Source organism: Acomys minous (assembly GCF_964271855.1).
Source record: "Acomys minous genome assembly, chromosome: 11".
In the NCBI taxonomy this organism is placed as follows: Eukaryota; Metazoa; Chordata; class Mammalia; order Rodentia; family Muridae; genus Acomys; species Acomys minous.
In genome coordinates, this window is record NC_140492.1 from 103448402 (window position 1) to 103475383 (window position 26982).

At 46.7% G+C, this 26982-nt stretch overlaps 1 protein-coding gene across 1 annotated transcript in view; it reads right to left on the reverse strand.

The window, feature by feature from the left end:
• Positions 1-26982, reverse strand: part of SERINC5 (serine incorporator 5) — a 98181-nt gene that overhangs the window by 17840 nt on the left and 53359 nt on the right. Inside the window, exons 3-7 of the mRNA XM_084801811.1 lie at positions 12859-13037; positions 12347-12429; positions 10180-10273; positions 3987-4198; positions 1852-1947 (exon numbers count right to left, since the gene is read on the reverse strand). Of these exons, the coding sequence (XP_084657937.1) occupies positions 1852-1947; positions 3987-4198; positions 10180-10273; positions 12347-12429; positions 12859-13037 (664 nt within the window). The remainder of the gene's footprint in view (positions 1-1851; positions 1948-3986; positions 4199-10179; positions 10274-12346; positions 12430-12858; positions 13038-26982) is intronic.

The following is a 26982-nucleotide window of genomic DNA, read 5'->3' on the forward strand; positions in this document are numbered from 1 at the left end:
ATCTAGCTAGATCTGATCACCAACTTGACCCCCAAACAGGAAAGTATGGAAATCCTTCTACAAACACACATTCTGTTTGGAGGGTAACCTGGAATCATCACTGGTGTTCACTTCTGAGAGTAAGTATAGCCATGCCAGCTGTGGTTTAAAAACATTTACTTTTCAGGCCAGTGGGGGGAGGGGGGGATGATCTTTGTAAGATGTAAACAGAATATAAAATATTTATATTTAGGCAGTACTACTTAAAATTAAAAATAAAAATGGTTTACTGTTTTTGAGCAATACTTGCTATTTAAAAAAACATACTGTGAACAAAACCTCTATTAAGTTAAAACCAGAGATTAATACATAAGCGACTGTAAAAGAAAGTTTTAAGACCCTGGATAAACTGGGTCAGGATTAAGCTTTTATGTGTGTAATTAAACTCATGATAAGCCATACTTAATATAAAATCTCCAGTTCCTGCTTCCCACCACAAGTGTGAAGACCCTGACCATGGCATTATGTGCCTATATTCCCGACACTTAGGAGGCCAAATCAGAAGAATGGCAAGTTCAAGGCCAGCCTGTGAGTTCCAGGCCAACTTGACTATATAGTAAGACCCGTAAGAAGTACCTGTATCTAAATATTCATGGCATTTGTTTTCTAAATTAGCATCTTCTATTTTCTATTCAATTAAGACTACATTTACTTGATTTATACAAAATCAAATATATCTGAACACTCACATTCATATATGTTTATGTATAAATGTGTATATGCATACCTTATGTATCACAAGTGATAATGCTAAAATATAAATATCTAGAAAATCAACATGAAAATTTGGCCATCTGCTTTTAAGGTTTGGCACTCATAAGACCAAGTTAGAATATAACACTACTTTAGTAGATTAAAATCTTACTGGTGTGGTAGCACATGCCTTTAGTCCCAGCAGTTGGGAGGCAGTGACAGGTGGATTTCTGTGCTTTTGAGTCCATCTTGGTCAACATAGGGAGTTCTAGGTCAGCCAGGACTATAGAACCCTGCCTGTAAAAACCATCCAAATAATCATGGTAACAGTTTTACACTAGTACCAGGTGACGCCCCACAGCACTTGCTCTGTGTCTGCCACTGTTCTGACTGGCAGGTATGCACATCATGAACGTTTTCACAGAGCTCGGACAGTCTGGCTTCATGGGTCATGCTCCTTTCTCTGTCATCTAAGACAAGCACTCTGAGACTGCCTGCCAGCCAGTGACAGAGCTGGGCTCAAACTGTGGCTCTGCTTCCCTTACCTTCATGCTCTTCCCACCTCTCGCTGTCAGAGAATAACCTCCTGATGTAGGAAAAATTGGTAACAACAACAACAAAAATCAAAACAAAAGGAAGCCAATAAAACAGACTAAAATAAAGTGGCTCTTAACAAAGCAGAACAGCCAAGTGCAGAGAAGGCCTAAATGCAGCCACAAAAGCTGATGTCTGTCCATGTCATTGTGTATAGCAGGAAGACTCAAAAAACACTGGGGCTGGAAAGAGGGCTCAGTGATTAACCATCCTTGCTGCTCTTGTACTCATGGTATGCAGCTCACAGTGGCCTGTACATTAGCTCCAGAGGGTCATGTTGCCCTCTTCTGGACTCCTGGGGCGCCTGCAGTGGACACGTGCGCGCATGCATGCACGCACAATTAAAAAATAAAATATTTTAAGAGAAAAAAGTTACATTTTTGCTGTTACAGACTATTTAATGACAAAGCGTAGATCCTCTTGCTGCTCAGCTTTATTGAATCCTCAATAGCTGAGAAAAGGTTCATTTCTGGAGAACGAGCACCCGCGTGCCGCCAGCACACACTCCTCAACAGGGCTGCTTACCTACTTTTCCAGGCTTGCTGGTCAATGCTGAGAAAGTGAGGTAGGTGACATAGCAGCTTATGAGTCCTGACTGCAGCACCCCAGAGTGCGGCTGCCCTAGAATGGGAGACAGAAGGCTTCAAGTCCTGGCAGCAAGGCACTGCACCCTAAACAGATTCCTCCCACAGTGGACGAAGCTTCTTAAACTTGGGCACCCTCCTTTACCAGAGAAAAGGTGAATCTAATGAAGTGTTTGTCCCAGAAAAAGAAAAACAATAGAATAGAATAAAATGAAATAAAATTGGGTGGGGATATGGCTCCCTAATACTGTTATTTTAAAGTTGCCAAATTCTGTTCAACTTTCCATAAACAATTCTTCAAAACTTAAAGCTTTATGCAACACAATGCCCAGACCCCTATGGGCTTTTAAAAATTGTATGTAAAATACATACACACACATGTATGTATGTATGTATATGAGTGAATGCATGCAGTTGCACAAGTGCCACTGTGTGTGTGTGTGTGTGTGTGTGTGTGTGTGTGTGTGTGTGTGTGAAGGTCAGAGAACAACTTGCAGGAGTCAGTTCTCGGCTTCTACCTTGTGGTCCCAGGGATTGAACTCAGGTCATCAGGCTTAGCAACAAGCGCCTTCACTTGCTGAGCCATATCTCAAGCCCTCTCTCCGTGATGTTTATAACATTAGTTCATAAATCACAGGATGAGAAAAAGAAAAAGACACGCCATCATTATTTAGCTTAGTGGGATAGACAGAAACATCTGTTGTGAAGTGTACAAGGTCATTAGACAATCCAGGAAGCTCAAGCACTTAGCCGTCGAGACAAAAACAGAACAGAACACAACAGAACAACACCAAAAAACAAACAACTTTGGCCACACAAAGTACAAGACCTGGTCCAGACTAAAAACAAAAGCTATGGGACATGACAGTCACTGGGAGAGGGACTTTTAAAGTTATAATATTTAAGTTACAACTTAGTGTTGGAATCATTTGGAGTAACTTCAGAATCGTGAAATTTTCAACCACAAGGATTCATTCAAGCTTCTTTCTGGTTAAAATTCCTTCTTAAATTGTCATTATTCAACTCTAATTATCAGTAGAAGTATTATTATAGGCTTTCATAATTTTGATCTTTGGAATGTATACAAGACACCTTTAGAACTAATGGCATTAAGCAAAATATGTTACATGATCAAAATGTTCTGCCAGTTGCAGAAGGTAACACTGCCCCAAAGGAGATTTTAGTCATCTTCCTATAGCAGCTACTAGCAACTTCCTTTCTCCTTGATAAAGATGAGTCCTAGGGAGCCCAAGCTGGCCGCCAACACCCTCTGCCATCCAGGCTGGCTTTCAACCTCTCAGCTTCCAGCGACAGGCACGCCAAGCCATGCCCGCTTTTCAAGTCCACTACTTTGGAAAGGATTCAAACGGGCTATACATTCACTACCCATATTTCTTTTTCCTATCAGGACTCTGAATGGCACGTACAGATTAATCACCTATAGAGTAAGATCTATACTTACTCTTATACCCCAGACTGGGGACATCTTCATAACTCTGAAGACAGCATGACACGTAAGACATCAGAGGTCGTTTATTAATGACAATTCACTCCTCTACTCTCTAAGGTGCTTTCAACCCCCACTGTCTCCCCCTTTGTGTGAAACAGCCTGAGCCAGGCCAAGCTCATACAGTCATGAGACTGGAAGCGACCAGGACAAATTTTCCTATTTCCTGGCTCATGGGCCAGGTTGTCCTTGGTTGCTAGTTACCTACCCCAGACAATCCCCTAAACAGCTCCTCCTAGGGTCTGGCATTCAAATTTCAGCAGGACACAACAAGGCACAATGATAAATCTCTTGCTTAACAGAAGTAAGCACATTTCCCATTTAAAGGCTCCCTGCAGCATACTGTCTATCTTGCTTAAATTGAGAACTTTCTGGACACAAAGTAAACCCTTCCCTCCAAATGAACATGGGAAAGGAAGCAGAGGTTTGAGTTCCAGCCACAGGATTAAAAAACAAAAACCAAAAACGAAACAAACAAACAAAAAACAAAACCAACCAAAAAAACCCCACTGGGTTTGTCCAAAATCAGAAAGGAAAAATACATATAGAAGAAGACAAAACATGCTTACGATTCTGGACACAGGGCGAGATGGCTGCCAGAGAGATGAGCACGCACAGGCCCCCATGCACTCCCAGGAGGATCTTGTTGTCGGTGCAGTCGTCCCACTGTGTGTAAAACACTGCCATCAGAATCAAGCCTCCGGCCGCTATGGAGTACATGATGAGTGTCGCCAGGGACAGGGAGGCGTACCACAGCTTATTGGTGGCAGTGCCCGCAGTCCTGTTTCTCCGGGAAGGAAGGAGGTGAGGTGGAAGAGAGAGAAAACAAGTCAGCAAAGGCCTCCGTTCCCTGCTGCTTTGCGTCCCTCAGATACTGTCTGACAGGATCAGGCCCCAGCAGGAACATGGGAAGCACAGACCAGAAGACACTCTGCGAGGGATTCCACTCCACCTCAGCTGGAAAGTTCTCGCAGTTTTACAGACTCTTTGGCTTAGAATTATCCCTCAGTATGAGTTCCCTCTCCTGACCCAAGTGTGTTCATCAACTAAAATGAACCTGCACCAGCTTTACCCTAGCGTCCGCTCGGAATGCTGACAGCCCGGGGGACACAGTAGTAGCACTGAGGTGAAGATGGGAATTGAGCGGCGCTGGCTTTGAGCCTGGGGTTGCCATGGCCTCTCACTCCAAATGCCGCCAGCAGCTCCTCTACTGCCATCTTCTCTTAGAGAAGAAGCAAATAGATCCCTCACAGAAGCCTGGGTGGCCCCAGTTCTTTTCTCTCTGTACTGAAAAGAGAGCCTGCAACAGGGCCACCTCTCCACACCACGATCAGGAAATACTAAGGGAGAAACGTTACACTGAACAAAATCGGGGAAAGAAGGGTTGAAGAGATGGCTCTGTGGTTAAGAGCACTTGCTGCTCTTGCAGAGGACCTGAGTTCAATTCCCAGCACCCACATCAGTGAGCTCACAACTGCTTACAACTCCAGCTCCAGGGAATCCAATGCCTCCAGGGGAACCTGCACTCACGTGTACATACGCTCATGTTGACATGCTCACATGCACATAGTTCAATAAATATTTAAAATTGAGGAAAGAATAGCTGTACGGGGGGAGGGGGGTCTGGGCAGGTAGCTCAGTCAGAAAGAATGTGCCTTACGAGCATGAGAACCCAAGCTTGATTTTTAAAAGCTGGGCATAGTGGCATTGCTTGTAACACTAGTACTGCGGGTGGGTGGGGGTGGAAGCACAGGTGGATTCCTGGTGCGCCCTGGCCATCTAGTCTAGCCTACTTGGAGAGTTCCCGCCCAAAGGCGGCCAGCATCTGAAGAATGGCAACTAAAGCTGTCCTCTGGCTTCCATGTGCATGCACAAATGTGTTCACTCCGATAAACATGAATATGCACACTCATGCACATACAAGAATGGGGAGGGGAGGGGAGGGGAAAGGAGGGGAGAGAAGCTATAGGAGGATGTACCATAAAGAAAATAAGACAGGGGCTGGAGAGATGGCTCAGTGGTTAAGGGGGCCGCCTGCTCTTCCAGAGGTCCTGAGTTCAATTCCCAGCAACCACATGATGGCTCACGACCATCTATAATGGGATCTGGTGCCCTCTTCTGGCATGTAGGTGTACATGCAGATAGAGCATTCACATATATTAAATAAATAAAATTTAAAAAAAATAAGAGAAGAATCTGCTTGACAATTTTTATAAATATTAATAAAGGAATGAATAAGATTCGTGGTGATATAATTCTTCAAAAATGCTTCAGAACAAAGAGGAGGGTGTTTATAAATGCTAAGCATGGAGGGCAGAGCAAAGGAGCACTGGCTGGTTGGGTGTCAGCTGCCTTGTGATTCAGCTGCTCTCAGTGTCAGTGACCACGCTCCTACACCCACACTCCTGCGACCACGCTCCTGCACCCACGCTCCCTCAGCCTTCAGAGAAAGCAGCATGCTTAACGTTTTCTGAGAGCTGAAAGGGGTTCAAGCAACACAGCCAAAATGCTTTCACAATGAAAGGCTACTCTCACCAGAGGCAGAGAAAATAAGAAGGAAAGGCCAAGAGATGATAGTGACGGTTGTATTCCTGACACCACGCCAGGCACTCTGATGACCGCAGAATCACCCCATCACACAAGGGAAAGGAGAGGGAAAAAGAAAGACTTTGAGAGGCAAAATAAAATCAGTAACAAGAAGACAACGTGAAGTACACACCACAGTGTGAACGCTGGGCTGGGGGGAGGGACAGGGTCTGGTCTCTGACTTGTTATTAGTAAGTGAGGATTTCTGACAAGATAGTCCATTTAAGTGTTTGGCCCTAGCCTCTCCCCTGAGCTCCAGACTCATCTTCCTCACTCGTCTCCACTTGAGAAGTCAGACTGGCGCGTTAACCTCGGCACATCCATGTGACTCCACGGTCACACCCCTCTCCTCTAACCTCAGCACTCTTGCTACTGTGAGAACAAAGTGGGGGGAAGAACATGAGAACCATAGATGCGCTCTCCACCTCCACATCTTCCCCTCACCTCCTGACCCAGACCTGAACCATGTTCAGATTGTACCAGAATCCGACCACCTTGCCAAGCTGGCTCCAAGCTCCACCCCTCACTATCAGCTCATCTACAGCAGCCTCCTCGCATGCACCCAGGGCCCTCTCTGAGTTTTCAGTTTTTAAAGTAAGAAAAGTGCAGTTACATTATTTTCTTCAAAGCTCTTCTACTCTTTCAACCTTTCTTTTAAAAACCAAAATTTTAAGTCTGAAAGTGTTGCACTGTGGTAAAATACTGCCCCGGCAGGTGCAATGCTGGGGGTGGGGGCTCTACACTAGCCCTCAGAGGCATCATGTTCTGGCCCAGGGCCACCTCTGATATCATCTTTCCCACTCTTCCCACGACACTGGGCCCCAGACACAGATGTCTCTCTCTCTGTTCCTTAAACAAGCCCAGCAAGCTCCAGTCTGAGCGAGGTCCTCCCACAGGACAGCCTGCTCGCCTGCTTCCCTACTATGACACCATCAGCCTTGCAGAGCAGGCTAGGGCCTGTCCCGCCTTACTGCCACTGCATAGGATGGTGCCTGGGAAGAGAGCTGCTCAGAGAATGCTATAAGGAAACAGCACAGGACAGTAAGGGCAGCACCACAGCTGCCGTTCCGCTGCTCCGGCTCCTGAGGGCATCCTGCTGGAGGCTGTCCCAGTCAGCACCTCGACTCCTCATCTTCCCAGCCGCCACGCCCGCCACAGTGCTGTCTGGCACACAATGCTGAATGAGAAGCGCCCAGGACAGGGAGCAGAGAGGACCAGGTGATGGGCAGGCTGGCGGAGGCCCAGGCTCAGGGAGAGGCGGGACCAAACTAAGGGGAATTTAAAATCAGACATGCTTTCAGCATCGGTTCTCACTAGCAACGCCTGAATAGACTATCTACCACTGTGATTTCATCACAGTTATTTATTTATGGAGGGGCACGCGGGGTGGAAGGCATGTGTGTGCCTCAGCACATGTGTGGAGGGCAGAGGATAATTTATAGAAGTTCTTTCCTTTCACCACATGGGTCCCGGGGATTAAGCTCAGGTCATCTGGCTTGGTGGCAAGTGTCTTTACCAAGCGAGCCATCTGGCCAGCACCTGTACCTTCCATTATTTCAGTTGTATCATAGAACTGGCAGGTCAAATTGTGCATGTAACATAGAAAGCAAACAACAAAACAAACCACAACTATTAAACATCTAATTCAACCAATCACACCGTTTTATGGTACTAGATCTGGAAAATCTAGGGTCAGAGAGGCCAGGAAACATTTCTCCGAGTGACACTGCAGAGTGGGGAGGGGCAACAGAACTGTTGTTCAGCTGGTTTGCAGGTCCATGGCATGTTTGTCTTGTGGCTTTTGGGATCTCTTTTTTGAAATGAAAGAAAAGTAAAGAAAAGAAATATCATCTAGTTGTCCCACTGAGACCAGTAATTGTGTTTTCTGGGTCAGTCTTGTATCAATTCTATTTAAAACTCATCAAAAAAGTAGGAGGAAGAGGAGGGAAAGGAGGAGGAGGAGAAGAGGGAGGAGGGGGGAGGAGGAGGAAGAGGAGGAGGAAGAAGAAGGGGAGGAGAAGAACAAGGAGAAGGAGGAGGAAGAGGAAGAGAAGCAGGCGGAGGAGGCATGAAATCTAAAAGAGAAAACAATGCTAATGAGAGCTCAGCTTAGTATGGATTTTAGGCTGACAAGCTAACTATGATAGCAAAAAGTTTCTGCAGGGATTCTAGCCTCAAGGCAATGTTACTGGCTGCAAAAATCTTTTTAAGGATTTGTTTTTGTGTATGTACATGCATGTATGAACGTATGTCATATGTGTGCAGGTGCCATGGAGTCCAGAAGACGGTGCAGCATCCCCGGAGGCTGGAGATGCAGGTGGTACCCACAGTTGCAAGCTGCTCTGCATGAGGACTGGGAACTGAGCTGGCGGCTCTGGAAGGGCAGGAAGTGTTTGTCACCACTGCACCAGCATCTCTTAAGCCTGGCCGCAAAGCTCCTAAGCTGTTCTTACTGACTAGTTTCTACAAAGTTTTCAAAGTGACCAAACTCTTTCAAAGGACCCATTAACCATTGGCATTAATAATCAGTTCCAGAAAAAAATGGTTCAAGAATTAGTCAAAGCACTCAAGGAGGGGGAGAAGCACAAACATGCCCTGGGGAACATGCTGTGTGATGCACAAACCAGGATTCTGTGTCCACAACACTAATATCGTACATAAAGCACACAACAAGAATACACTGCAGAACTCTGAGGCAGCTCTAGAAGGGAGTCCAAACGTCCAGAGCTGACGGTGTGAGCTGCCTGAACCAGGTGCTGGGAACCAAACTTGGGTCCTCCAGAAGAGCACCAAGTGCTCTAACCACTGGGCATTCTCCCCAGCCCCCCAATATGCCTACTCAGAAGCACCTAATCTGATATTCACAAAGTAATAAAACGGCTGGACTACCCCATGATGTCATTGATGTGTCCCTATGGCTGCCACGTCATCTCATTACCAGGTTCGAGGAACAAAAGCAGAACAATGTGCAAGCTGAAGAATATGTTCAAAATAGGACTGAGAAAGGGTGGACAACGTGTTTTGTCTTATTCAACATAAAAATAAAATGCACACTCCTATGACACTGTTATGGGTTTTTTTGTTGTTGTTGTTTTGTTTTGCCAAAATAAAGTATAAAATAAAATGATGCCTAGAAAAATCTATAAAATACCAGTCATAGTTCATATATACCTAGAATCCTAGTACTCAGAAGGCAAAGGAAGGAGGATCATGAACTCACAACCAGTCTAAGCTCTAAAGACAGACAGACAGACAGATAGACAGACAGACAGACATAAAACAATAGTTTTATCGGGTATAAAAGAGAATTACTTTAAAAATAAGAAAGTCAGGTCAGTGGTAAGCACTTGCCTAGTATCCAAGAGATGCAGATAATCACCAGCATCCACCAACAAACAGATCACCAGCACCCCCAAACAAACGAACAGCACAGAACAAACGCAGAATTGTGGAGTCCACCTGGCCTGAGCAGAAGGACTGGGTGCTTGTCTAGCTATCTCAACAACAAAGAACTTGCTATTAACAGGCACTTCCCCTTGGCCTGGGATACGAACTGTTTTCAAGGCACTCAGAGTCTTATCATTTTACAGGCAAGACAGCTTCCTAGGACAGGATAGCAAGTTTTCCCAAGGAAGGGATCCTGTGTCTCTTGAAAAGTAGAGACAATTTCCCCTGCCCCCAAGAAGTCAGACATGGTCCACACAGCCAGCCAGCCACACACAGTCCACACAGCCAGTCAGGAACACACGATCCACACAGCCAGCCAGGAACACATGGTCCACACAGCCAGCCAGCCACACAGTGTCCACATAGCCAGCCACACAGAGTCCACACAGCCAGCCAGCCAACACAGTCCACAGCCAGCCAGCCACACAGAGTCCACATAGCCAGCCACACAGAGTCCACACAGCCAGCCAGCCATACACAATCCACACAGCCAGCCAGTCACACATGATCCACACAGCCAGCCAATCACACACCATCCACATAGCCAGCCAGGCACACACAGTCCACACAGCTAGTCAATCACAAACAGTCCACACAGCCAGGCATAAGCAAGAAAGGAGGGCAGAGAGGACACATTATCAGAGGGGAGACAATGGAAAGGCCACACAGAATTGACTCCAGAGTAGGTCCCTTCTCAGTGAGTGAGAGCTTTCCACAAAAGTCACCTACCAGTTCTTGTTCCATTTATGTGCAAACTCCACAATCAGGAGGAGCTGGATAGCAATGAAGAGGAAGCTCCCCGTGACTCCCACATAGCGCCAGGCTGCAAAAGACCACCACCCGAAGGGAAATGAGGTGAGCACGGCACGCAGTTCATTCATGTTTATTATAGCTCTAGCGTGTGTCCATTCCCACACAACCACACAAGTAGATGCTAATCTCGGTCTCATTGCTAAACACCAGATAGGCCTGGAAGTCTGTGATGCTTACTGTCTCTTTGACAGAATCCAGACTCGCTAGAGGAAACCGGCCACTGGGCATGCTTGTAGGGGACTGTCTTGATGATGTTGATTGAGTTTGGACGATCCATCCTAATTGTCAGAACCCCTTCTTGGGCAGAGGAGTCTAGACTGTATAACCCGGAGAGTGATCTGAGCAGCAAGCGGACATTCATTGCTCTTTTTCCGAGGCAAGTGGTCAGCTGCTCCAAACTCCTGCTGCCTTGACTTCCCTACCATGAATGAGGCTCTAGTGTAAGCCCTTTCTCCCTTGAGCTGCTTTTGTCTTCGTATTTTATCATGGCAACAGAAAGGGTAGTACTCAGACAGTTGGCAAAGCCTCTCACACCCATGAAGGGCAGAGCTGGGACGTGGACATCAGAGTCTGGCTCTGGAGCATCCAAGCTGAACCTCATGCAAACAGCTGTCTCAGTACATGCAGGACTTCACACAATCCACAGTGGCCCCGGATTCACACACTAATAGAAATATTGCTAGAAAAAAAGGTCAAGAGTTTAAATTTTAATGGGCAATGAGTCTTGACTATCTAGTATGGAAATGAAGTGTCAAAAGCTCAGGCCTAGTTTCGGCTCTGCCATTAGGCAACTATAATGCTAGATGAGTGTGGTGGTTTGATTAGGGATGGCCCCTATAAACTCGTGTGTATAAATGCTTGGCCTACAGAGAGAGGCACTATGAGGAGGTGTGGCCTGGTTGGAGGAAGTGCGTCACTGTGGGGGCGGGCTTTGAGGTCTCCTTCGCTCAAGCTCCACCCAGTGTGGCACACAGTCTCCTTCTGCTGCCTGCCTCCTTCTCCAGCACCATGTCTGCCTGTACGCTGCCATGCTTCCCGCCATGATGATAATGGACTAACTTCCAGACTGTAAGCCAGCCCCAGTTAAATGTGTCCTTTATAAGAGCTGTCACAGCCATGGTGTCTCTTCACAGCAACAGAAACCCTAACTACGAGAAGAAACCACACCATGTAGGTTGCAGGTCGCTCTAAAGAGAGCTGGAGCTGATCTAAGGACTCTTAGGCCACCTCTCTCGCTAGATATGGTATCTCAAACATGCTAAGATATACATGAAAGTATCTTCATGGAGAATAAAATCTAGTTAACAGTGTTAGAGATAAAAGGAAGACTTAGATACACCATTTTTTAAAGCATATGAAAAACTGACACATCCTGGAGTTGTAGCTGGACCTTAGTAAGCATGGCTGGTACCGATGAACTGCCATCTCCTCTAAAAAAGTGGATGTGTTTGGTTGAGCAGACTGGTTTTTATCTACCTTAATTTAGATTTCATCCCCATTTTTACCTGAGCTCAGAATAGGGCATCCTGCCCTGTTTCAGTTATGATTGGTGGCTCCATATTAACTATCAATTAGGATTATAACTCATGTTATATATATCACAATGAGTTTAGAAACAGGCTGAAAGATGCCTCCCTTGCCAGCTTTCCCAGCCCACAACTGTTTCATGCTGCCGGGCCTGTGTGGTACTCAGATAACAAAGTCCCCCCATGGCAAGGGCATTCTCATGTGCCAGATCTGCTTTCAACAAATATTAAAGACCTCCTTACTCTCCGAGCCAGTAAGTTCATCATTCCCATTGCTTAGCCAACAGAGGAACAACAGAGCCTCTCACGGGCTTCCTGTAAGTCGAGGAGGAGGAAGGGGAGGGGGACTTGTAGGCAGGTAAAGCTGCCTTTACAAAGCTCCCAGGAACTGCTACAGCCAAACCCAGGGCATCACACTTGCTAGGCAAGCATACTACTACTCAGCTAATTCCAACACCCAGGCAAATTATCAAAGACACCAGGATCACATGTTTGAAGAGTTTTACAAAATGTGTGAAAACAAAATAACTGGAAGGCCCAGGATACCCCAACTGTACCATTCAGAAAGCTCTCCTGATCCGGAATGAAGAAGGCTCCTGAGCACATGGCCCCCAGCAGCAGCAGTTTAAAGAACCAAAAGCTGGGGAGAGAAGAAAAGGAAATATATTTAAATGATATTCAAAGACGGACAAACGATCTCTTGGAAGGTAGCATGCCAGCCCGTGTTTCTGTCACTAGGAGTGCTCTCTCCAAATCAAGGGACGTGATGAGTGACTGTAGAATGCCTTTCCTTATAATTAGGCACACTTGGCATGGCCTCTGATTATACAAAACTCTATTTCAGGGCAGGGTGGTAATGACCTGAGAGAAGACCTTAGTAGAAACAATAAATTCTCTGTGTAACTGAATTTCTTATCATGGCACCAGGTATTACAAATAGCACATTTGCTCTTAGGCTGTGCTATTTCTAAGATGCAGCCCAAATCACTGTCAAAATTTTCACTAGCAGAATGTTAGCCAGTGCTGGCGAGCTGCTCTTAGAACACCTCTGCGAGGACAGGAGACTTACCCATTGTGAATGTAGGCCCGGCAGCTTGTGCTGTTGTTGATTTTCAGCGTCAGCAGGCAAAACACAAAGAAGAAACAGGCCATTCCGAAGCACACTCTGTACACCGCAGAGTACCCCATCAGGCTCTCACAGGTGTCGCCAGCTTTAATGCCTTTACAGAATTCTTCAAAAAATGGAATCTGAGGGAGAAGATGCAAAATCCGCCCGTCAGAGCTGCGCTAAGAGAGGAACTGTCTGTGAGTGTTTGCTTAGTCTTAAGTCAAAACCTAAGGTTAAAGTAGCCATGTGCACAAGAAAACCAAGAACAAGAACAACAAACTCCCTCTCCGCTAAACACGGTCTAGCTGGAAAGATGGCTCAGTGGTGAAGAGCACTTCCTGTTTTTCCACAGGACCATGGTTCAGTTCCCAGCACCCAATGGTGGCTCACAGGGCTCTGTAATTCCAGCTCCAGCGGATCCAGTGCTTTATTCTGAGCTCCAGAGGCACCAGGCGCACACGCGGTGCACAGACATACACACACAGGCACAACACCCATACACATAATATTTTTAAAGTATAACGACTTTCTAAGTTTTCTTTTGAGCCCCCTTTCAAAGACACAGTCACCATAAAAGCACTGCTAGATCTTTATTTACTCCAGTGACTTTCCACATCAGAATTTCCATTGCATTTGTAGGTTGTAGGTGTGTACTTCTTGAGACACACTATATATAACATCAAAGGGGAGAGACTGCCTACATAATCACCCCGAATGTCACTCATTTCTACTGAAGGGTCAATGGCTTAGATGGTGGGGGATTTTTATTCATTCACAAATAGAGCGGTGTGTATACACATCTATACAACACATTTACATACTCATGCGGTACTATACACATATACACACAGTCTTTCTTCATTCCTTCCTTCCTTCCTTCCTTCCTTCAAGATTTAGGGCTGTGTACTTGGCTCACCTGGTAGAGTATTTATCTAGCATGCAAGAAGGTCTGGGCTCAAGCCTAAACATAAAATAAAAAAGTTAAGTAAGGTGATACACACCTCTAATCCCAGCACTCAGATCTCTCCAGTCTCTCAGTCTCTGAGGAAGAAGGGAAGGAGGGAGAGAGGAAGGGAGGGAGGGAGGGAAAGAGGAAGAATCTTTTTCGAACCTGCTACAGTTTGGGGGGGAAGGGAAGTTCAGCCAGCCAAGGTCAGAGTACAGAGGAAGAGACAGCCCAAGTTTGCTTTCCTTTACAAACATTACCCTGAGCCACCCCAATGCCAACGCCTAGTCAGCGCTTTGGAGTAGCAGTGAAGAGTGGACACAGAGGTACAGGGAGCGCCACAGGGAGGAGATGAGAGAAGCCACGGGAGTGTTTTCTAATATGAGTGGGCATCCGTCCAGGTTCAAATCTTCAGATGGTGAAGCAATGATGTGATGGTGAATCTTGACTCTCAACTTGATCAGACTGAGAAACGTGTGTGTGTGGGGGGGGGGGGCGGGGTTTCCAGGGAGTATCAGTCTACATCCTGAAGACTGATGTAATGGATTCTTTTTTGTTTGTTTTGTTTTTTCAAGACGGTTTCTCTGTGTAGCCCTGGCTGTCCTGGACTCACTTTGTAGACCAGGTTGGCCTCAAACTCACAGAGATCCGCCTGCCACTGCCTCCCTGAGTTGAGTGCTGGGATTACAGGCATGCGCTGCCACCCCCCCCACCCCCCACCCCCGCGCCAGCTCCCTTGGTGGATTCCTAATACAATGGCATTATTGGGAGGGCCTGAAAAGTAAGTGGAGCATAATTGGAGAAAGCAGGTGCCTGGGAGTATCTCTATGGATTATATGGTTTTTGTTTTATTTTTGAGGATTTCAGAGATTTTAATCATATTCTTTCATTCCTTCAATTCCTCCCAGATCCTTGGCCCCACTCCACCCACTCAACTACACATTATCTCTTTTCTCAAAATAAAAAACCAAAAGCCACCGAGTACAATTTGTGCTGGCCAGCTACTTCTGAGCACTAAGCCTGCCTCGGAGTCTGGTGGAGATGCCCAGTGACGCCCCCTCTCCCAGCCCTGTCCGTTGCCCACGGCGTTCCCCTCTCCATGCTGGGGCTCTGTCTGAATTAGGCTTGTGCAGATCTTGCCCACGCTGCCACAGTCTGTGAGTCCATATAGACACCAGCTCTGCTGTATCTGGAAAACCCATTTCCTTGGAGCCATCCACCACCACCTCTCCTGGGCTAGAGCTTCCCCTGGCTTCCTCCGGCATGTTCCTTTTCTCTACTTCCTGTGCCATAACAGGGCCCAAAGATAATGAGCCAAGTGACCACAAATCCTCAGAAACCAGGAGCCAAAATGATTAATTCCTCCTGTACGTTGTATCTTCTGGAATCTTAGTCGAGCAACAAGAGAGGCTCATCAATGTAAGTAGGGACCACAGACAAAATGGCTGCTTCAGAGCTCTAACCCCAAACAGAAGTCGCATCTGTGTGAATAGTGCTGATGACAAATCAGCTGTTTTAAATCAGCAAACGCTATATTTATAAAGAAGAAACTTGACAACCTCGCTTAGACCATTTTACTTATTATATAACTTTTTTTGAAGATGTGTTTATTTAACCAGGAGGTGGTGGCACAGGCCTTGAATCTCAGTGCTCGGGAGGCAGAAGCAGGAGGATCTCTGTGAGTTCAAGGGCAGCCTGGCCTACAAAGTGAATTCCAGGCAAGCTAGGGCTACATAGTGAAATTCTGTCTTGGGGAGGGGGGGAGATGTGTTTTTTTTTTTAAGTGTATGGGTGTTTTGTCTGCATGCATGTCTGTATACCACATGTGTGTAGTGCCAACAGAGTGCAAAAGAGGTATCAGAAACTACATGATTGTCAGCAACCATGTGGGTGTTAGGAACTGAACACTAGTCTCCGTGAGAGCAACAGGTGCTATTAACACTAACCCAAGGTTTTTGCCCCTGTGACTGACTTATCCAGAACACATTGTTGTCTGTCTCTGTTTCCTCTTTCTCTTCCTTCCTCTTTTTTTTTTATTATGTATTTTTTTATTTTTAAAAAACAGGACCTCACCCTGTAGCCCGGGGTGACCTTGGTCTAACAGTAATCCACCTGCCTCAGCCTCCCAGGTGCTGGATTACAAAACGTGTCTGTTCCTACTTTAAGCATACACCTTCATGAACTCCTGTACACACTGTAATACACGCACACTGGCATGGTCCCTAACTACACCAGGCCACCTTTCCTGTCTACCCTCCCCCCACGTCCTATCCCTTTCCCTCCTTTTAGTCTCCTTTGGAACGCTGGCAGGTACAGACTTCTTGGCCACCACTCCCAGTAAGCCCCTCCCTTGTTTCCTTACCTCAGGCTTCACTGTGGCTGAGGCGCCGAGGACTATCAAAGAGTTGAGTATGTGGCATTGCAAATGTGATCCAAACTAAAAGTAGGCAAATAACCCCTGCTCCAAGCCTCCTTTATGCTCTGTGGGTGACTTAGCACACTTAGCCTTCAATAAGCGGTGAGTATTTTTAGGCAGCAACCTCCAGGATGAACAAACCAACAAGATTTTTAACAAGAGGAATTTGCTCTGATTAAATATTTGCTGTTCCAAACTCTATTCCAGTTTTGGGAAAAGAAAACATACATCACACACAGATCCCGTACTTGAGGGTGTTACCTCTTAAGTCTGTTCTGGGCATCTGAGGACATCACACACAGAGTCTGTGTTGTTCTGTGCTGGCCTCTGGGAGCCAGGGCTTTCCTCCCATCCCACAGAGAAATCAAAGCGAGAGCTAAACTAAGCATAATAGCTGAGAGGGACTTAGAATGCTTACTCCACTGCTCACGTGGGCTAGTTTCATCTTTCCCATTCTCAGTTCCCCTATCTTTAAAATGAAATGATCTCATAATGTTGGCCAGAAGACTCATCTTGATAATGTGTGTGAAGGGCCAACTACAGTTCCTTGCACACAGTAGCCATTATACAAACTCAGGCACTATATAAAGATACAAAAAGAGCTTCCCGGAGAGGGAGTCAGGCACACTGCAAGGACCACTGATGGGCTCATCTGATCTAAACAGGGTGAGGTGAGTATCTGGCGGCTCCGTTCACCATATCGAAGGATTTAGCAGATCCATACAATAAGATGAATGGTTCCCGGTCCTACTCTGCAAGACCTGAGTTCCAGCAAGGCACAGTGGCCCCGATTCTAGTCCTAGGACTTAAGAGGCTGATGCAGGGGTCCCACAGGCTAGAAGCCAGCCAAGGACACATAGCAATCTTACGGATAGGCTAAGCTACAAGACTATGTCTCAAAACACGACAGGCTAGGGATGTGGCTCTGAAGTAGCACACTTACCACACACACGTAGGGTCCTAGATTTGACCTGCAGAACTTACGAAAATGAAACAAGAGTTCCAAAAACATAAACAGAACTCTGAGACATGGTCACCTCCTACAAGAAATGATTCCAAGGTGTGAGTGGAAGTTCCAACCTCGGGTAAAGGAATTGGAAGCAGCGGCCCTGTGATCCTGCCTACAAATGGTGGGACGCCAGCAGTGCGGTGACATCCGTAAGTGTGGCTAAGTTACTAGCCAAAGTGAAGGCAAGAGGAACTGAGGCCATGGCTCGGTTGCTAAAGTGCTTGCTATATATGGCAACTTTAGGATCCATCCAAGGCTGGGTCCCCAACACCCATATAAAAAGCCAGGTGCTGAGGTACATGCCTTTAATCCCAGCACAGGGGAGGCTGAGACAGAGGAATCACCGAGGCTTGCTGGGCGGGTAGTCTGGCTGAGTATAAGCTGAAGGTTCAGTGAGAGATCCTATTCAGTCAAGCTGGGAACCAGAGGAGGACAGCTAACATCAAGCTGGCCTCCATATGTATTTGTACATTCGAACATAGGCACAAGCGCCTACACACAACATGGACACACACATGAACATGCATACATGCACATATGCCACACACACATGGAAGGGAAGCGGGCGGGACATGGCTCAATGACAGTTTGACTTCAGAGATGAGGCTGTGATGCTGGCCAAGCTAATTAGTCTCACACTTCATTCTATCACGTTTCTGGAGCGTCAGATGAAATCATATTGCTGAGGAAGCGCTGGGCAGCGGAGCGTGAGTGATAAATGAACTCGCAGCAACTAGAGGAACAAGACCTAAGAATCCTTTTGCATCATCCCTCACTTGGAAAGAATGTTGGAATGGGCGGGGGTGTCTTTCTCCCCTCATCTCCACTTCAGGCTCCCTTAGATTCTTCCCCCAGAAGTACTTCTGACAGCACGGTATTAGCCTGTTACCACAGGGCACAACAGCTGTGAAAAAGGAGTACTGAGCCCGCCTCCACCCTCTCCAGGACAGAGTGTACAACCAGGGTTCTTTCTTCAGTATGTTAGCATCCTGCAGCTCTCTGGGGAACCTAGGAGTAGTAAAACAGTAACACCAATTAAGTCCAGGGCAGCCAGGGCTCTGTTAAACAGGAAGTCCATCTCTCTGACAGTTGGTGATTAGAAGATTTTAAGTTGGACTGAAAAAAGTTCATGAAGTTATTTTACCTATGTTAAATTAAACTCATTTAATTATTTAAAAAAAAAAAGACTTGCCTCTCTTTGGGTGAGGTACATGGCCTTTTTTTTTTTTTTTAAAGAAAAGTCTCTATATATTATGTCCTTATTAAAGGCCAAAAGTGGGGGAGGGCATAGTCATGGTCTGGTTGTACCTGCCCCTACCACCTCTCAAATCAGGAGCATCACACACCCCGCCCCACCCCACCCCCAAGCAAGTCTTCTGGATGGAGAACATATAGGCTGACTGACAATATAGTCCCCTGTTTGCGGCTAGTGTGACCAAATCACTAGCAAAGGCTCTAACTGAAGTGTTAAATAGATACACCATCAGTCCAAAGCAGAGAACTCACAGGAGACGGTGCAGGACCGGAAGAGGGGCTCCTGCAGACACAGAGGAGTCACTGACATCCACCCTCCCCTGACAGAGAATTAGGTTAAAGTGAAGCAGGGCACATGAGGCACAACCACATGAAGGAGAAAGCAGGAGTCCATCACAGTGAAGAGCAGTGCAAATGGGCCATGACAGAGGCTGTCCTGTTCTACGCGACACTGTCTGTGAATGAAAACACAGGCTCCTGGGAGGAGGACTCCCAGTTGTGAAGTTGACTAGGCCATCACAGAAGTGAATCACAGCAACAATAGGGTGGGGCTTCATTTAATGACAGCCTGTCCCGGGGGAACTGTGGGAGAACGGCTGCACAAGGCTGCTCCAGAAAGACAGCTAGGCCAGAGACAATGGGCATGTTGGTACATGCCTGTAATTCCAGCAGTCAGGAGGCAGAAACGGGGGGAATGCCTCAAGTTCAAGACCAGCTTGGTCTACATAGCAAGTTCCAGGGCAGCCAAGAAAGGGGTGAGGATTTCAGGGTAGCCAGAATGCACACGGCAAAGGAGGCGACCGTGGGAGCTGATGCTCCTGGGAGGATGGAGGGTGAAGAAGTGGAGGAAGGTCAGCCCTGAGCCCAGAGACATGAACAACCCAAGAGTGCTAAAAGCCACAGTGACAAATCTCAGAGCCAAATCAGCTAAGCTCCTCTTAAAGGTGTGGCCCATCATAACAGACGCAGCTGCACGCATGGCTGTTTTCTGGGGAAATTTGAAAAGTTCAGTCAAATTAGGGTTTGTATGGGTACTCTGCCCCCTACTGCACACTACATGACACACAGGTATTATCCATATTACAAGGCGGAAGTGTAGCTCAACTAGTAGGCTACTTGCCTTAGGGGTCTTAGGTCTGTTCCCAGTGCTATAGAATCCATTGGCAAATTAATCAATTTAAATCCATGCTAATAAGGAACTAAAATTCTAGTGAAATGTACAGATAACCATAGCAGTACCATACATTAGCCATGCATGTATATATATTTCAAGCATGCTCATCTGTTAGTTTGAACTATTTATGATTTCTTTTAAACTTTGGTAGGACATGAGAATCATCTGTTTTCCATAAGACAGGACAGCAGATGGGCGGTGGCAGTGCATGCCTTTAGTCCCGGCACTTGGGAAGCAGAGGCAAGTGGATCTCTGTGAGTTTGAGGCCAGCCTGGTCTACAGAGTGAGTCCAGGACAGCCAGGCCTGTTACACAGAGAAACCCTGGCTTGAAAAACAACAACAACAACAACAACAAAGATGGGACAGCAACATATTTAAACAACTGGCGATTTTGAGAGCCCAGACCACTTGCTTCCTCATCTCGTGCCTGAGAGCCATGGCCAGCAGACACTCAGGGTCCGGCTCCAGCACTCCTCACTTCTCCCCTGAGCCTGGGACCCCCACCTGCTCATTCTTACATTCTTCACTGCCCTTTTGTCCCTAACGTGTTTGAAACGGATAGCATACATTCCTGATGCTCTATAGAATAGCAGACACTAACCTGTGCGTGTCTAGCTAGGGATGGGTTCACACAGCCCTTACCTGCAACAGAAGCTAGAGGCTCTGGTTGCCTAAGGATAAAGTTCAGGCTACTAAAGTTTGTCTCTCGGAGAAAAGGAAAATAGCTATATGTGACCTGTATGGAACTATTGGGGTCTGAAATAGGAGCCAGAAACACGACAGCCCATAGGTCAGATCTAGCCAGTCTCCCACTTATGTAAATAAAGTCTTAGTGGAATGGGGCTGTGTTCACTTGTTGGCATTGTTTGGGCCGCTCTTGTAGTGCAATGGAAGCCCAGAGCTCGCAGTGTTTACTAGCAGACGTATATGGGCAAAGTCTTCCTACCAGCAAGCTTTGCACACCACAGTTAATTGCTGACATATGCATGTTTACTGCAAAGGCCAAGGGGCAATTGTGACAACTTACTCTATCCATCCAAATCCAAAGGGGCAGGAGCCGAGAGGGGCACATCTGGGTTATCCCACGCAACATCTGGCCATGGCCTCTTCCTTTCCACCTTCTCCCTCACCAGATCTGCTTCACACAGAAGCTGGTTTAAAGTGAATCAAACTACAGAACCTCCCGCATGCAGTTCTTAGCGAGTAGAGAGGATTTCTATTTATTTTTCGATACAGAGTCAAAGCGGGTAGGGGTGTCCAGTGCTCAGAAGCCTTAAGAGGCATTAACAGAAACCCTCACATCTGTTCCATCTACCCCAGAGCCACAGCCCGCACAACCAAAAATAAAACCCACACTGATGAGAGCCGGCATGTCGCCACGTTAATTTTAGACTGGCATGTTGACTATAGAGAACTGCCTCACTGAACTGTGCCTGCTGTGGTTCTGGTTTTGGGCGGGGTGCGGGGGAGCTCCTAAGGTCCTGTGCTAAGGCTCTCCTTCACCTCAGCTGTCTACCAGACATCCCCAGGTGGAGGTCACTGGAGTTCACATATGTGCGCCAACCAGCTCATTCTCAGGGTCTCCTTCCATACACACTTGCCTCAGCCCCTCAAGTGCTGAGATTACCAGCACACACCACAGAGGCCAGCTGCCAAGCCACTGCTCTCTTCACCTAAGGGGTACAGAGCTCTATGACAACCATATGTTGGTGAGACTTTCTCCCTGGCACACTTCAGTTTTTGGTACCTATACTTTCATGCACAGATAAGGCAATGAAAGCAGCAGATTTTGGGAAGTTTTTAAATAATGCACTCAGAAGTTTGGCACTATGGTATTTGTAATCCAAACACTCCAGGGGCTAAGAGGCAGAAGGATCATTTGAGTTCAAAGCTAACCTGGGCTACACACTAAGTCCTAGGCTAGGCTAGTCTGCACTACAAAACAAGACCCTATTTCAAACACACACACATACTCTTTGTCTCTGTCTGGTTGTCTGTCTGTGTAGCTCTCAATCTAAACAAGACAAAACAGAACACAGAACGTACTCAGTAGCTGGCGGTGCCCGCCTATCGTGGCAGTGCCCACCCAGCACTAGAGCGGCTACGGCAGATGCTTACAAGTTCTAGCCCACGCTGAGCTACATAGAAGGTTCTGCTGTTCTGTACACAGTTAGGCCCCATTTCAAAACCCCACATCCCAAAAACAATGTACTGAGATTACAGTGACAAAGGTAATATCCCTTATCATGATTTGTGGAAAACATCATCATTAGAGCGCATTCACCTCACTTTACCTGCAGGTACAGCAGTGCACACCTGTAATGTCAGCAAAGTCAAGCATTTGGGAGGCAGAGGCAGAAGCAGAAGGAAATTCAAGGTAATCTAATCCTCAGCTACGTAGTGAGTTTAAGGCCAGAATGAGGTACGTGAGATCCTGTCTCTAAAAGCAGAAACAAAAACAACGGATGCCTAAAACTATGGGCAGTTAGGTTGAGTAATACATATAAAATCCCTATGATAAAATGAAATAGTATAGCAATACATTGTAATAAAGCAGCCAACGTCACTACTCTTGCACTTGGGAGCCATATAAAATAAGAGTTACCTGAGTCGGGTGTAGTGGCACATTCCTAAAGTCCCAGCATTTGGGAAGCTAAGGCAAAGGATCACAGGTTTGAGGACAGCCTAGGACACTTATGGAGACCTTATCTTAAAAGAGAAGGATGGGCGGAAGAAGACAAGAGAGGAGGAGGGGCTAGTTACAGCTTATTGGTACAGTAACCGCCCAGCATGTATGAGACCCTCAGGTCAGTCCCCAGTACCAATAAACAACTGAGCAAACAAACAAGATAAGGACTGCTTGAACAAAAGCACTGATACCACAATACCAGATCTCACAACCAAGAGTTGTGGTGGTTGGTGATACAAAGGAATAATTCATATCCTAAGCAAGATAGAGTGGGACAGTACTGCATAATTTAAAGCTTTGAATTATTTATTTCTGGAATTTTCCATGCAATGTTTTTGGACTTTGGTTGAAGCCAGATAATCAAAAGCACAGAAAACAAAACTAGGGTGAGGGTGTGACTGCGTTCACCCCATCCATGGGCTTCTTCCTATCCCCGCCATGGCCATGCGGCTTCATCCCAGCTCCTTTATAACAAGCGAAGGTGTCCGTTCTAACTGTAAGCACCTGGCTACAGTCACTTAATAGATGTGTTTGATGGTTACAGTGAAAGGGCTGGCAAAAACTCACATTCTCGCCTCGTTAATTCTCTTAGAGCAAGGACAACCTTTATAAAGAGCCGGCTTGCTGGTGCACGCCTTTAATCCCAGCACTTGGGAGGTAGAGGCAGGTGGTTCTCTGTGAGTTCGAGACCAGACAGAGTGAGTTCCAGGACAGCCAAGGCTACACAAAGAACCCTGTCTCAAAAAAAAAATGAAAAACAAAATAATAATGATGATGATGATGATGATGATGATGATGATGATGATGATGATGATCCTGCTAAAATCTGGGGCCTTCCAAAGAGTTCTGTGCAAAGGATCTGACAGGCAAGGACAGTGAGAAAGGTCTATTGCTTTTTGGTTCCTGACGACGGTTACTGGACATGAGTCGATTCCAGTCCTTGATTCGGAGTCTAACAAAAGCCTCTCAGCATAGCACAAAGAGCTGCATCAAGTTCAGAACAATTTCCCAGCATCACTCACTGTGTAGAGGTCAGAACCTAGCAGAGAGAGGCGGAGGCTGGGCCTTGGAGGGAGGGCTTGTCTCTGGCCTAGTGACCTCATGCGAAAAGTAACAATGTTTTCAAAGCCGTTTTGCTACAGACCCACGCTGGGAAGGGAAGGAACCAAGGAGGGTGCCTGAGAAGTGGAGGCCAGCTCCCGGAACCCTCAGTGCTGGGCAGCTCTGCCAGGCTCCTACTGATCCCCATGACCTAAGGGTCAACACAGCTCCCCCAGTAAGGCACACTGACATGGAATTCAGCTCTTTTCAGAACTTTTAAGTCATTTCATCTCCGCTAGGTTAAAATAATAAACTTAAAAATTCTCCAGAATCAATGAACCGAGCTAGCAGTACTTCTCTTTATTCGACAGCATTCTCCCAAAAGAAGCATAACAGGCAGCTGCTGACAATTCTGCCTGGGGCTTGACTTCGGCTAAAACAACCCCTGAGCCTAGGTCCCAGCACGCTGATCATTCAACCAACAGAAACCAAGCTCAGTCAGAGGCAGGCTTGTGCGCTTCAGTGACAATCCCTGCCACAGTGAACCAGGACAAACTGTATGGTGTTCTGCATCATGGTGAAGTATTTTTCACCAATGATGTTGATCCTGCTTTTAAAAGACAGATACGGAGGGAGGGGGGGGGGGCGCGCTGGAGAGATGGCTCAGAGGTTAAGAGCACTGACTGCTCTTCCAAAGGTCCTGAGTTCAATTCCCAGCAAGCACATGGTGGCTCACAACCATCTAAATGTGATCTGATGATGCCCTCTTCTAGCGTGCAGGCAGAACACTGTATACATAATAATAAATAAATCTTAAAAAAAAAAAAGACAGATACATGAAACAAGTTTCAGTTTCCATGTAAAAACAAATAAGTAGTTCTTTCATGGTTACTGTGTTTTCCACTTCAGACCAAGGCTGGAACTTGCAGGGACTGTTTGCTTCTGGTCTAGTGACTTCATGCTTTCTCGACTCCTTTGAGCCCAGCTTCTAGCTATACAATGCCAGGAAGGAGGCAGGTGGGACAGTGACCTTTCCAGAAGGAATACTTGCTGCCACTATGTCCAGAGAACACTCAGGGGTCAAGGAAAGCTCTGCTTACTAAAGGGAGGTCACTGCTAGACGGCAGTTCCTAGACAGGCTCCTTCTCCCTACAGCTGTACCCATAGTGTTTAGGAGACAGGGGAAGCCATGATTGCTTTAGGCTAGGACCGAAATTTCTTGGAGTTATCTAGCCAACAAGCAACCTAGTGACAGGAGCAGGAATACACTGGCCAAACAACCAGGGAGCCTGGGTTTCAGTGTCGGCTGTAGCTACTGCTTTCAGCCTTGGACAAGCCACTTCACTTCATGGCCCATGTCATCTGTCATGGCCACTTAGGGCTCTTCCATTCTTCCACTCTCCTTTATTCATCTACCAATTGATTCCAACCATATCCTTTAAAAAGCAACACTGTTCTCTCCGTGTAACACTTAATAAGCCCTGCTATTTACCGTCACCTGTCATAGACGTGAGCTACCTTCTATTTTTGTTCATTTCTTTGATTAGACACTTGAGCTGTAGGTCTTAGGAGCCCTGCCACTAGCCCAGGAGGGTGAGCCACAAACAACACTGGCAATCATGTCATCACGGCCTTCTCAGTTCAGGGTGAAATGAAAAGAGAAGAGTAGCGCATCTGTCAACCTACAGTCTTAAAACAGACTGCATGGCAGTGTCCACTCCAGAAACCACCAGAGGAGTGCAGCACGTCATCCAAACCAGCTGGCCAGCGAGATGTTGCACTTTGCAAGTCTTTCAAAATCCAAGCAAAGTAGCTTCTGTGGCTGACAGTCAAATTATCTAGACTCTAAGAATCTAGAACAGGGCTGATGTGGGAGAAACAGAAGTCGCAGGAGCGCCCTCAGCTCACCCCTGCCATCAGTTATCTTGGGAAGGAAGGCTGAGGACCAGGGGGTGAGGGGGAGGGGAAGAGGGGTGGGGAGTTGGGGGGGCCCAGCATGGCCTACTCACAGCACAAACTGTGTCTTGTCTGTGGTCAGTACTGGATGCACAAATGGGAGGGAGGGGGAAAGACGACCCTGCCGATGTCCCCAGTCCTGCTCCGAGTAAAGGGATCCCTACCCACAGTCCTTCGTTGAAGACAGCCTAAGGCAGAGATGAATGGGCTGCCTCAGGGGAAGCAGGGAACACGTGGTCAGGGTAGCATTTGAAACATGGGCTGAGAGACCATGACACCACAGGCATACCAGAATGGGGAGACAGAGAGGATAATAAAGGTTCTCACAGGTGGAAGAAAGTTCAACACTTCCTACAGCAGGTGCTGCAAAGGTCCCAAAACAAGGTGAGGGGGGCAGGAGGTCACAGCCGGAAACCACAGGCTTAATGCTGAAGGAATCTGAATTGACTGTTCTGGGTATGACAGTAGGTAGCCTTTGGACTCAAACTAATGACAAGTAAGCATTGGTTCACTTTTCCCTTTTCCTATATCATCTACCAATGCCACCATATGTTAATAAAGACAGATACCTTTCTTTTTCCCCAAAAAGGTCAAGAGCAAGTGAAAATGTGTGAGGAATACTTAGTACATTGAGCTCACCCCTATGTGCTTTGTTTTGTTTTGTTTTGGTTTAGGTTTTAGTTTTTTGAGACAGGGTTTCTCTGTGTAGCCTTGGCTGTCCTGGATTCACTTTGTAGACAAGGCTGTCTTCGAACTCACAACGATCTACCTGCCTCTGCCTCCCAAGTGCTGGAATTACAGGCGTGCACCACCATTCCTGGCCACCTCTATGTGTTTTGTAGGAATGAATTTTTTGGCTACAGAGAGAAATCCTTTAAATTTACCCCACTAACCACATTCAAAATCCACAGTTATCAGCCTCAAAGTAGCTTTGCCTCTTAAGAAAAATGCAAAACTTGTGGTCAGTGTACATTCAACGCCCAAAGTGAAAAGAAGACAGAGCTGAACAAAAGGGCAGGAATAGTTCTGGGCACCTGGGCTCCTTTATGTGGCTGTTCAGGCTGCAGAGCAGGGAGCTCAGCTAGCAAGCATGCTGGAGTGAGCTTTACAGACTAACTTGCATGGTCCTGGGCCGAGAAACAAGACCCCTTCTTGCTTACAGCTTGTCTGTCGCTTGTCTACTGTAGCCTGCAGTATGTCTGTCTAGGAACTTGAGACATCACCGTGATCTCTGATACATTTGGCTTTCTGGACTTTATAGACCGTTTGGCTCTGCTTCTGTCCTCACTCATGGGCTGGAGGTGGGACACGGGAGCTGACCAGGTCCTCCTCGGGGAAACATGTGTCACCTGTTTAGTCTCCCTTTTACATTCAATCATTTGACTAGCGCCTCAGACAGGCTCAGCGAGACCTCAACCCCTGAGCCACACTCAGGCCTCCACTTACTACTTTTCTTTTTCTAATAGTGTAGTACTCTCTCTTTAAATTTCACGAGCAGCTGCTTGATGACCCACTGTGGTCCTGTGGTGAGAACTCTGTCTCAGCTGTCCGTGGTAGGAGCTCTGCTCTAAAGTTTGCAGTATAAGGAGGATGAGAGCC